This window comes from Gadus macrocephalus, chromosome 10, assembly GCF_031168955.1.
Source record: "Gadus macrocephalus chromosome 10, ASM3116895v1".
NCBI lineage: Eukaryota > Metazoa > Chordata > Actinopteri > Gadiformes > Gadidae > Gadus > Gadus macrocephalus.
In genome coordinates, this window is record NC_082391.1 from 22873309 (window position 1) to 22884931 (window position 11623).

At 49.0% G+C, this 11623-nt stretch overlaps 2 protein-coding genes and 1 long non-coding RNA gene across 3 annotated transcripts; all 3 read left to right on the plus strand.

Moving 5' to 3' along the window:
- Positions 1-778: 778 nt before the first annotated feature.
- slu7 (SLU7 homolog, splicing factor) lies at positions 779-8815 on the plus strand. The gene is made up of 15 exons (XM_060063267.1): positions 779-1000; positions 1255-1419; positions 2010-2163; positions 2270-2350; positions 2488-2652; positions 2847-2909; positions 3621-3752; positions 4213-4310; positions 4434-4501; positions 4612-4751; positions 5198-5359; positions 5458-5562; positions 5983-6060; positions 6510-6626; positions 8300-8815. Exons 2-15 carry the CDS (start codon positions 1265-1267, stop codon positions 8483-8485), a joined length of 1704 nt encoding a protein of 567 aa, XP_059919250.1. The 5' UTR covers positions 779-1000; positions 1255-1264; the 3' UTR covers positions 8486-8815.
- LOC132466202 (uncharacterized) lies at positions 6640-7941 on the plus strand. Its single transcript, XR_009527770.1, has 2 exons — positions 6640-6707; positions 7489-7941. It is a non-coding gene; the product is annotated as an uncharacterized LOC132466202 (long non-coding RNA).
- Positions 8816-8966: 151 nt separating the features above from the next.
- c1qtnf2 (C1q and TNF related 2) lies at positions 8967-11508 on the plus strand. Its single transcript, XM_060063276.1, has 3 exons — positions 8967-9785; positions 10088-10345; positions 10443-11508. The coding sequence occupies exons 1-3, from the start codon at positions 9758-9760 to the stop codon at positions 11078-11080; spliced, it is 924 nt and encodes a 307-aa protein (XP_059919259.1). The 5' UTR covers positions 8967-9757; the 3' UTR covers positions 11081-11508.
- Positions 11509-11623: the final 115 nt, after the last annotated feature.

The following is an 11623-nucleotide window of genomic DNA, read 5'->3' on the forward strand; positions in this document are numbered from 1 at the left end:
GTTTTGTACTTCTCAATAGTCTTTTACATTGTCATGTATAATATTTGTAAGCACAATACCAACTGAGTTTCATCCATTGTTGACTCCTTTCCTCATTGGGTAAATCTTGCAAAGAAATGTTTTAATCAAACTGTACTGTGCTCAAGAATAATCTATGTGTTAGTAAAGTTTTACGACAGTAGCATTTTAATCAAATTCTATGTTACCCCTTTCTGGCTTATTTAATTAACCCAATCCAATGAACAATACATAAAATTCAGATAGCATATACACCATCAATATCAGATCTAGAAGATTAAAATGGCCAGCAGCAGTTCCTCAGAGTAGGGTCCAGCTGCAACCCCGGAGAACAACACCTTGGCGTGACAACAACCCATGCGCGACGGAAGTACTCTGGTGTGACGGAAGTGATTTATTTTTTAAACCTTTTTTTACACACCGCTATCAGACACCAAAGATCAACCATGGAAGTGAGACTGTCAATATGCTTAAAATATTGAGTAATATTCATGTTAAAGCCGTGCCGTGGTTTATTTACTTTTCACTAAATTCGAATATAATAATACTGTGCCCTTTTTAAAAAAATTGCTGCACTTCGTTCATGGAAGTAAGTGAGAGTTAACATGAATATTACTCAATATATTAAGCATATTGACAGTCTCACAAATAAATCACACCAGAGTACTTCCGTCGCGCGTGGGTTGTGTCACCATGGTTGTCACCGGTTGTCACGCCAGGGTGTTGCTCTCCGGGGCTGCAGCTGGATATGGGAGTCTCCGGCCTGTTCAGCAGAGGACGCAATTACCACCAGGTGTCCAGTAGGGGGCGCCCTCACCACCACGAATTAGCGTTCCCACGAAGAAGTTCTCTGGTGACGAAATACAAAAACGTAAAATGGCGACGACTGCTCCGTCTGCGTAATCAAAACATCAGCTAGCATCAGAAAGTAAATAACCCCCTTCAACTAACCCAAACCAGTGTTTTTTGGAATCCCGAAAAGGTAAACTATATTTGTATACAGATTGTGCAATCATTAAAAGCGGGTTATCTTAATTGAAGAACATAAAGCCATCAAAAGCATGCAAGAAGTCGCCATCGTGTTAGCACCACCAGTTAGCCAATGCACGTCTTGCACGACTAAATGTCCAATATACAAAAAAGAATCGTGATACGGTTTGATTTTATAGGATGATTAAACTCTAAAGGATATACTGTAACGATAACGACCACATTCTGTTTTTAAAACCAATCCAGACCCGCAGTCATGACGGAAGAAGGGCCCTCGCAGGCCGGGCAGGACGCGATGTTGGGGCTGGACGAACCCAAGAAGATGACCCGCGAGGACTGGAGGAAGAAGAAGGAGCTGGAGGAGCAGAGGAAGCTGGGAAACGCCCCGGCCGAGGTGGACGAGGAGGGAAAGTAAGCAGGTCGACGTGGGCGAATAGGGGTCCCAATGCCTTCCATGGTGTGCCGCATTCATGAGAATATAAGTGTGGACATTGAGGTAAGAATGGGGGGGTCACACATTGTGACCCCCCATTCTTACCTCCATGTAGATAGATAGATAGATAGATAGATAGATAGTAGGGATGGGCATGAGTAGTAAATTCCAAACTCGAGTGATCGAATGAATTCCTTGAGGATCAATCGAGTACTCGTTTAAAACTAATCTATTTTTAGAATGCAACGCATCTGCAGTAGGAATTGGCCTAATGATGAACGGCAATATTACCAACCAAACATGTAATGCTTATTCTCAATCAAAACAGTCAAGAGTTATCAGAGTATTCTTTATTTATTTTGGCAAACGTTCAAAACACATTTTCCTTGCAAAAAGGCAAATGCCTTCCATGGTGAGCCCCATTCATGAGAATATAAGCCTGATCTGATTGTATTTAATGGCGATCAGCATTAGATGAATATGGACATGAGGGTCGTTTTACCGGGAGAGGGCTATGAGCTTCCCTAGTCGTTACTGTTGTGTTGACCTGACCGGTTCTCCCTTCCAGAGACATCAACCCTCACATCCCCCAGTACATTTCGTCGGTGCCGTGGTACATCGACCCGTCCAAGAGACCCACGCTTAAGCATCAGAGGCCCCAGGAAGAGGAAGAAGATTATGTTTCCTCCATCGGACAGTGGTACAAGCGGGGGGTGGACGAGGTCAGTTGTTGTCATGAGATGGTGACCAGTTCACAATGGAGCAGATATTGTGTATGGAAAGTTCCTGTTTATAAACTAAGAGCTTCATGTTTAATTCTGTCACCAGAAACCAATTTCCACAAAGTTCCGCAAGGGTTCGTGTGAAAACTGCGGTGCGGTGACACACAAGAAGAAGGACTGCTTGGAGGTAAACATCGGCGTTCTCAACAAAAACATCTAGAAACCTGACCTCCTGTCAACACACAGGGGAGCTTCGATGTGTTCATAGTGGCACATATGTAACAAGAATGAGGGCTTCATTTGTGCTTCATTTTTACCTACCAGCGGCCCAGAAAAGTGGGAGCCAAGTTCACGGGTTCGGGTATGGCTCCGGATGAGCACTCTCAGCTGAACCTGGCCTTGGACTACGATGGGAAGAGGGATCGCTGGAACGGGTACGACCCCGAGGACCACCATCGCATCGTAGAGGAGTACTCCAAAGTGGACCAGGTGAGCTTCACCTGCAGCCTCGGGCCCTATCCCACCGTTCAACCTGTTGAGCACCACACCATCCCCGATGAGGAATCGTCTGCAAGATTAGAAATATTCTGGGAAAATGTAGACAGAAACTTTACTAATGTCCTGATCTGTACATGGAGCTAAAATTGATCATCTGTAATCTTCCTCCTTGATGCTTCTCCCAGGCCAAGAGAACCTTGAAGGCCCAGAAGCTTCAGGATGAGCTGGCTTCAGGAAAACTGGATCAGGTAAGTCTGGACTCAAACCAGCGGTCAACCAAAAACACTGTTGGAAACGTTGCATCATCATGAAGGGCATAACCAGTTTAAGCTCCCTTAAGCCAAATTTAATTCAGACAAATCTTAGCCATCATATATAATGTATAGGGCTGGGTAAAAATATTGATTCATCAATGCACTGCAATTTATTTGTTCTCAATCAATTTCGATCGAGAATTTTTTTGAAATCGATTTTATTTCCATTAAAAAAAGAAAGAAAGAAAAAAAAAGCATAGTCAGTCATTGTAATCTAGAAGCCAGTATGTCTAAATGTATATGCCTTTTTACATTTGTCCATGTTATGATTATTACTTTTATGCTGTAGGTTTAGCTCAGGTACAATACTATACAACGGTGTATTCCCTTTTTGCTTTTTGCAATGAAGTTGTTAATTCATTTTGAAATGGTTAATTCCAAATAATATTCAGGTATTTTTGTCATCTGCACGACGTGCACGTCTTATTGAATCGATATCGAAGCAATTGGATCAATATCGAATCGATAAAATCGAATCAAGACCTAAAGAATCGAATTGAATTGAATTGTGAGCTACCTGGCCAAATAACCCTTGCTTGTCTGACAGCTGATCCTTCGAGATGCTTGAGGACCTTTCTAGCTGAATGTGGTCCTCCAGGTTAAGTGGAGGCGCTCCCTCGTTGCATTCTGGTCTCTCCCGCACAGGAGCGGGAACACGACAGCGAGGATGAGGATGAGGACAAATACGCAGACGATATCGACATGCCTGGGCAGAACTTCGACTCCAAGAGGCGTATCACCGTGAGGAATCTGCGTATACGAGAAGACATCGCCAAGGTAAGAGTGTATTTCAGTCTGTCCAGTGGGGTTCATCTCTGGTCTCGTCTCTCAAGGGGCCAGTCAGAAGGTGAAGCCTTCCCTTCTCACTGTCTCTCATAACAAATAAACTATTGTTATTATATTATTGTATTACATATATATTATATTATTATGATTATTGGAATTGTGCTTCCGCCACAGTAGGGGGCAGTATGGCATTGAATCTCAGGACAGAGGGCACAGGGGTGTACACAGCAGATTTTTATGTTTTTGTTTATTTATCTTTGAACTGTTTTTGAAGTAAATAAAACTTCACTCTTTTTTGCCAATTGGAATTGCCCCTCGTTTTTATCCACGTTTTTCGTCTGCCCCTCACAGGGCCTTCACCTAATCCACTCCTTAATCTATAGCCAATAATATATGGGCTTCCCTTCCAGGTGTCAGTGATGTAAATTGTGCTCTATTGAATTCTCTCTAGTACTTGAGGAATCTGGATCCCAACTCGGCCTACTACGACCCCAAGACTCGAGCTATGAGGGAGAATCCGTACTACAACACCGGCATGAACCCAGACGAGTGAGTCACCGACTGACCGACTGCCTGACTGCCTGACTGACTGACTGTCCATCAGGTCTCTTCTGCTCTGTGGTATTGTCTGTCGACCGTACCTCCAATGCTTTCCTCTTTGATTCCCCGCAGGGTGGGGTTCGCCGGAGACAACTTTGTGCGCTACTCCGGGGACACCATAACCATGGCCCAGACTCAGTGTAAGTTACCAAACACCTAAGTCTCTAACCAGTAGTAGCTAGTTAACCCCAGCCCTGCAGTGTGTGCGTGGTGCCCCTGGTTAACGGCCCGGCCGTGCGCTGTGTTCCAGTGTTCGCCTGGGAGGCCTATGAGAAGGGGTCGGAGGTGCACCTGCAGGCAGACCCCACCAAGCTGGAGCTGCTGCACCAGTCCTTCAAAGTCAAGAAGGAGGACTTCAAGGAGAAGCAGAAGGACACCATCCTGGAGAGGGTGGGGCAGCTTCTCTTTCTTCTCCCCCTCCCCGTTGACTCTTTGACGACGCGCCTTATTCTAACACCTTCTAACAGCTTTGTGGCTTTAAGCTCCCTGCTTAAAGAGGCAACATGCAAGATTCTGGATATCAAGCTAGCTCCAGCCCTAACGGATCACATTCATTTTTCCTCACGATCCGCTAGCTGCCCGCCCCATAAGCAGGTCCCATCTCTGTAGGCAGGTGTTGTGGGGTTTTGCGCTGCAATATGCAAGATTTGCGATATCAAGCTAGCTCCAGTCCACATTAAGAACTATTTGTTTATCTGACCACCGCCCAACTTAAAAACATATTCCGTTACCGCAATCAAGCCTTAAAGTTAGCCCCGTAATGCTAGCCCTGTCTACATGATCCGAATGTGTTCTGGAGCAGTTTCTCCGTGCTCATCTGGGCGTGTGTGTGACAGTACGGCGGCGAGGAGCACCTGGACGCCCCCCCCCGGGAGCTGCTGCTGGCCCAGACGGAGGACTACGTGGAGTACTCCCGCCACGGGGCCGTCATCAAGGGCCTGGACAAGGCCATCGCCCGCTCCAAATACGAGGAGGACGTGACCATCAACAACCACGCCGTAAGCACCGCGCCACAGACCCAGCGGCAGGGGACGCATTATGTTCACGACATGTTCTGAATCTGATCTGCTTTTATTGAACTGTTTCTCCGCCTCAGTTCATCTGGGGGTCCTACTGGAGGGACGGCTACTGGGGGTTCAAATGCTGCCACTCCATGGTCAAGCAGAGTTACTGCACGGGGGCCGCAGGCATCCACACTGCCGTAAGTGGATTCACTCTTTACCGTCTGGTTCATGTATGTGTATATATCACCGTAGTCCCTCAGAACCAATGAGGGACTAGTTTATTGAGAATAATTTAGTACAAAACAAATGATAAATTAGAGCAACTTTTCTGTGCTTCCGGCTAAATAAGTACTACACCACTGTTCCTAATGTACGTTGTTTAGTTTGGAGTCGGATACGGTCAGAAGCAACAGCGTTTTTCGACCGTGCATTGGACATCGTCATTTAGTGTCTAGTATACTCTTCAGCAGAAGGTTATCTGCCACGTTTCTCCTGCTACTAATGCTGTTTAAGAGCTGCACCAACCAGTGGCACAGGGCGAAGGGGGAAGGGAAGGAGGGCCACTCCTACCTTTGGTGGCATCATCCCGATGTAACTGTGTGTTTGGCCCGCTGCAGAGCACATCGGCCTGCGTTCCGTTTGACGACGGTCTACAGGAGGATGAAGAGGAGGAACAGCCCAAGACCCTTCTGGAGGTAAGGGCCCTCAGAGCCGAGCTGGGGGGGCTCCACAGGTCCCCTCCCCGGGGCTTCACACAGCCATTCAGCCCCGGATCACGACCATGTTTATTCTCCAACCCGATAGGACGCCCGGTTCACTTCACATCAGCCCACAGCGCTCATTGTTAAGAAAATATCTATGTTTAGAATATCCGCTGATATATCGATAATCTTTTACTTCCTAATATCGCTCTGGGCCCCTAAAGTCCAGCATCGGTCTGGCCCTAGTTTGTCTTTATTCTGTCTGTCATTGAACCGATGGCTGTATTGCTGGTAGTCAGGGCGCTGTCCATTTAACCATTTATTGGAGACATAACTTTGTACTTTTAGAACTTTTAATTAAATAGCTTTCAATTGGAAAACGTGATGTAATATCGTTCTCCCAAGGATGACCTGTTTCAAGCCAAAGAGACTTCTTTTCGCAGATGCACCAGGAGAAGATGAAGGAGAAGAAGAAGAAAAAGAAGAACAAGAAGAACAAGAAGCACGGTTCTGACAGCGAATCAGACGATGAGGCGAAGAAGAAAGAGAAGCTGATTAAGGTAGTGTGGGTGTGTGTGTGTGTGTGTGTGTGGATGATGTGGTGTGTGTGGGTGGATGGGGGTGTGGTGGATGGGGGTGTGGTGGATGGGGGTGTGGTGGATGGGGGTGTGGTGGGTGTGGGTGGATGGGGGTGTGGTGGATGGGGGTGTGGTGGATGGGGGTGGATGGGGGTGTGGTGGATGGGGGTGTGGTGGATGGGGGTGTGGTGGATGGGGGTGGTTGGGGGTGTGGTGGATGGGGGTGTGGTGGGTGTGGTGGATGGGGGTGTGGTGGATGGGGGTGTGGTGGATGGGGGTGTGGTGGATGGGGGTGTGGTGGATGGGGGTGGTTGGGGGTGTGGTGGATGGGGGTGTGGTAGGTGTGGGTGGATGGGGGTGTGGTGGATGGGGGTGTGGTGGATGGGGGTGTGGTGGATGGGGGTGTGGTGGATGGGGGTGTGGTGGATGGGGGTGGTTGGGGGTGTGGTGGATGGGGGTGTGGTAGGTGTGGGTGGATGGGGGTGTGGTGGATGGGGGTGTGGTGGATGGGGGTGTGGGTGGATATGGTGGATGGGGGTGTGGTGGATGGGGGTGGGGGTGGATGGGGGTGTGGTGGATGGGGGTGTGGTGGATGGGGGTGTGGTGGATGGGGGTGTGGTGGATGGGGGTGGATGGGGGTGTGGTGGATGGGGGTGTGGTGGATGGGGGTGGATGGGGGTGTGGTGGATGGGGGTGTGGTGGGTGGGGGTGTGGGTGGGTGGGGGTGTGGTGGATGGGGGTGTGGTGGATGGGGGTGGATGGGGGTGTGGTGGATGGGGGTGTGGTGGATGGGGGTGTGGTGGATGGGGGTGTGGGTGGGTGTGGTGTGGTTATGGGCGCGCAGTGGTGTGTGTGTCAGGGTTGCATGATTATGGCAAAAATTATAATTGCGATTATTTTGCCTGATATTTCTATTCATCATTTTGATAAACATATCAATTAGACATTCTTTGGCAACAAATGTATCTATAAAAAAACAATGATTAAGCAATATAAGTTTGCAATTCTTGCAAATCTGATTTATTAATTTTTTCATCATTTATCTTTTAAATGACGGGCCATAACCCTATATGGATGAAGAAGATGAGGATGATCACCTATCTGAGTGCATCAACCACTTGGCCCTCGTCCTGTCCCCTCTCCTGACCTCCTCCTTGTCTCCTAGGCCCTGTCCCCTCTCCTAACCTCCTCCTTGGCCCTCCCCTTGTCCCCTCTCCTAACCTCCTCGTCTCCTAGGCCCTGTCCCCTCTCCTAACCTGCTCCTTGTCTCCTAGGCCCTCGCCCTGTCCCCTCTCCTGACCTCCTCCTTGTCTCCTAGGCCCTGTCCCCTCTCCTAACCTCCTCCTTGGCCCTCCCCTTGTCCCCTCTCCTAACCTCCTCCTTGTCTCCTTGTCTCTGGCCCTGTCCCCTCTCCTAACCTCCTCCTTGTCTCCTAGGCCCTGTCCCCTCTCCTAACCTGCTCCTTGTCTCCGTGGCCCTCCCCTTGTCCCCTCTCCTAACCTGCTCCTTGTCTCCTTGGCCCTCCCCTTGTCCCCTCTCCTAACCTCCTTGTCTCCTAGGCCCTCGCCCTGTCCCCTCTCCTAACCTGCTCCTTGTCTCCGTGGCCCTCCCCTTGTCCCCTCTCCTAACCTGCTCCTTGTCTCCTTGTCTCCTAGGCCCTGGATGCGGAGTGCCAGCGGCTGAAGCGCGTGGACGAGATCATGCTGCTGGACGAGAGGAAGCGGCCGTACAGCAGCCTGCACGAGGTCAAGCAGCCAACCGAGGAGGAGATGGAGGCCTTCCGCATGAAGCGGGGCCGCGAGGACGACCCCATGTTCGCCTTCCTGCACCCCCCCTCCTGAGCCTCCTCCGCAGGGCCTCAGGGTACCGGCCCCCCGGGGGTAGGTCCCCCGGTCTATAGGGGCGGTCGATGGGGCAGCAGCCGCCTAACTCACAGGAACCACCGCAAACTCAAACCACGCAGTGTAGAGGCTTCTTAAAATTATGTTTGTTTATGCTTTTATGGCCGAATGAGGATGGTTGTTGTTGTAGGGCTTTTTTTGTTTAGGAGTCATTATTCCACAGTAAATGGGGAATTACCATTTGTGCGCTTTGTAAATATCAACTACATATTCATTAAAGGCCATCATTCAAATTTTGTGATACTGAAATAAATTTGTTTGTAAAATTAACCGTTTACTCATTTTTCTTATGTGTTTTCGAAGCAATGGTCAGCTGTATGGAGAATCTCTAAAACGTATGCAATTTTTAAAAAGGGTGTTTGCCAGGCAGTCATATAAGAATAGCGACACCGCGTGGGCAGATGATGCATGAACTCCGCACTGCAATAGATCATCTCCCATCAAATCTAAACCAGGAAGTTTGAGGTTATTAGAAACAGACTCCACCAATGTCTATTTTGAAGGACTTGACTGTAGTCATTTTTCCATTCGCTCAGATTTAATGTATTAATTATCTTTCTTTTTATACCTTCAGAGCAGACCAAAGCACCAGAAGTAAAACCAATACTTCAAAACCTTAAATGGATGTGGAGTAAAGTGGATACCAAAGCTTGTAGTACATTCCATTCTGTATGTCATATCTCCATTGTTTCTTCTATCTACAACATATTTAAAAGGCTCAGTATATCAGCAGGCCATGCTTTGATGCAAGGACTTAACACATGCATTATGTTCCCCTAATACTGTTGTTTCCCCCTTCTGCTGCCTGCTGCCAGCTACAGCACATACACATCTGTTAATAGTCATCGAACACAGCAGTTTCACCCCATCAAAATGAATAGCTTCTCGCTATCTTGTGACTCACTTTGAGCTTAATCTAACCTCTGATATGGATTATAATGACTAATACTTGCTCAAACATTGACGCACAGTTTAGGGCTTTAAAAATTTTCAGTGGGCCACTTTGATAGCTATCGGAAGAAGCATATGACATCACTGTCAAAGTATTTTACTGGCAGTGTTCTCTGTTTTCAGCAGGGCGGATGTTAGGGTTTGCGTGATTCACTATTGGTGAGTCTCTTTAATGCTCTATCTCACCAGTGTTATCTATCCCCAATACTGGAAAATATCATGTCTGAAACTTTGCAGACGACTACAGAGTAGCGTTGCAGAATGTCCACAGCCTACAGTTCTCCAACTGGTGAGTTGATATGCATCATAGCCTCTATGTTCTCGTACGGCCACTACGCCCTCAACCCGTTCTTGCATTGCTCAGATTGTTATGCGGCATCAGGGGATTGCATGGAATGAATCATAACATTTTCTGTAAATATACTGCATACAAGCTACAAGCCTATGCTTTGCTCGGTTGTTGCAAGTCTTCCCACTTTTGTACCGTATGCTTTATGCACATTATTGGGCATACATATTGACCCAACTTTAATACCGGCCGGCCCTAGTCCAATCTCAAAGAGGTCCATGGTCGTGCTCTTCCTTCCTCAGGGAGAGGTACGCTCCAGACATGCATGCTGCTGTGTTTGGTGTCCGTGGCATCCTGCCAGTCGCCGTCTCACACGCACAGGAGAGGACGGAACCTCACCATCCATTCCTCCCAGCTGGTGTGCAGTCTCCCGGGCCCCCAGGGGCCTGCGGGACAACCCGGAGCCTCTGGATCTCCAGGGGCTATGGGCGCACAGGGGCCCCCAGGGAGAGATGGCCTGGATGGGAAGGATGGAGAGAAGGGCGACCGGGGCGACGCAGGTGAGGCCTCCGTCCATCTGGCGGTCTAACGTGCCGTGGTTACTGCAGCGATGTGCATGACTCCGTTAGTTACCGTAACGCTGATCGCTCTCCTCAGCTGAGCCCGGGAGGCCAGGGAACCCCGGGAAGCCGGGGCCGAAGGGCAAAGCAGGCGTGATCGGCAAGGCCGGGCCCCGGGGGTTCAACGGGCTGCGGGGCACCCCGGGGGTGACGGGCAAGCCCGGGAGGAAGGGCCCGCCGGGTGACGCGGGCGAGGACGGGGCCCCCGGCGGCTGCAGCTGCGGGGACAACAGGGCGCGCTCGGCCTTCTCCGTGGCGATGACCAAGAGCTACCCCCAGGAGCGGCTGCCGATCCGCTTCGGCCGCATCCTGCTCAACGAGGGCGACCACTACAACGCCACCAGCGGGAAGTTCGTCTGCGCCTTCCCCGGGGTGTACTACTTCACCTACGACATCACCCTGGCCAACAGGCACCTGGCCATCGGACTGGTCCACAACGGGAACTACAAGATCAAGACGTTCGACGGCAACACGGGGAACAACGACGTGGCGTCGGGCTCCACCGTGCTGCAGCTGCGGCGCGGGGACCAGGTGTGGCTGCAGATCTTCTACTCCGGGCAGAACGGCCTGTTCTTCGACCCGTACTGGACGGACAGCACCTTCACCGGCTTCCTCATCTATGCCGATCGGCAAAAGCAACTGCCGAAAGCAACTAATGCTGAAGATTTGAATTAGGCTTATTTGTTGTGTTTTTCTATTGCTTCACAGTATTTACGTGGTTGATTTCCATAGGTTGACCACTTTGTTGCATTCAAAATGTTTAGGTGTAGGTGTGTTACCATAACTGCATAAACTGAAAGACATGGGACGAGGTCAAATATAATCGGACACCAGATGGCGCTCTGCTCTTGGGACCTGGAGGGATCGAAGGACGGAAAAACGTACTAATTAAAACTAAAAACGATTAAAATCCAAAATGGATAGTCATACAGACAGACAGCGTATCATAAAGACGGACGGACAGACAGATGAATAGATAACATTCCGTAATTGAATAAAATATAATTGAATAAAACAAGATTAGCCTATTCAGAACTTTGTACTCTAAAAAGTCCCATAAACTAGCGTGTTTATTAAAAATAAATTATTTATTTACTTTTGGACATGGTTTTTCTCTCGGACGTCGTAACCGGACTCTCCAGTATCTTTCCCGGATCTTTCCCCGGTGTTTGTAGTCCGGATATTGTCGTCCTGTGTTGGACTACAACTCCCGTGACC

What these genes read in the sequence shown, in the direction of transcription:
- slu7 (XM_060063267.1), top strand. Translation starts at nt 1,265, where the DNA reads ATGACGGAAGAAGGGCCCTCGCAGGCCGGGCAGGACGCGATGTTGGGG. An exon ending in CTTCAGGAAAACTGGATCAG is followed by an intron (nt 2,910 to 3,620) that starts GTAAGTCTGGAC and finishes TCTCCCGCACAG; the next exon opens with GAGCGGGAACACGACAGCGA. An exon ending in AACCATGGCCCAGACTCAGT is followed by an intron (nt 4,502 to 4,611) that starts GTAAGTTACCAA and finishes GCTGTGTTCCAG; the next exon opens with TGTTCGCCTGGGAGGCCTAT.
- c1qtnf2 (XM_060063276.1), top strand. Translation starts at nt 9,758, where the DNA reads ATGTCCACAGCCTACAGTTCTCCAACTG. An exon ending in AGCCTACAGTTCTCCAACTG is followed by an intron (nt 9,786 to 10,087) that starts GTGAGTTGATAT and finishes TTCCTTCCTCAG; the next exon opens with GGAGAGGTACGCTCCAGACA. An exon ending in GGGCGACCGGGGCGACGCAG is followed by an intron (nt 10,346 to 10,442) that starts GTGAGGCCTCCG and finishes CGCTCTCCTCAG; the next exon opens with CTGAGCCCGGGAGGCCAGGG.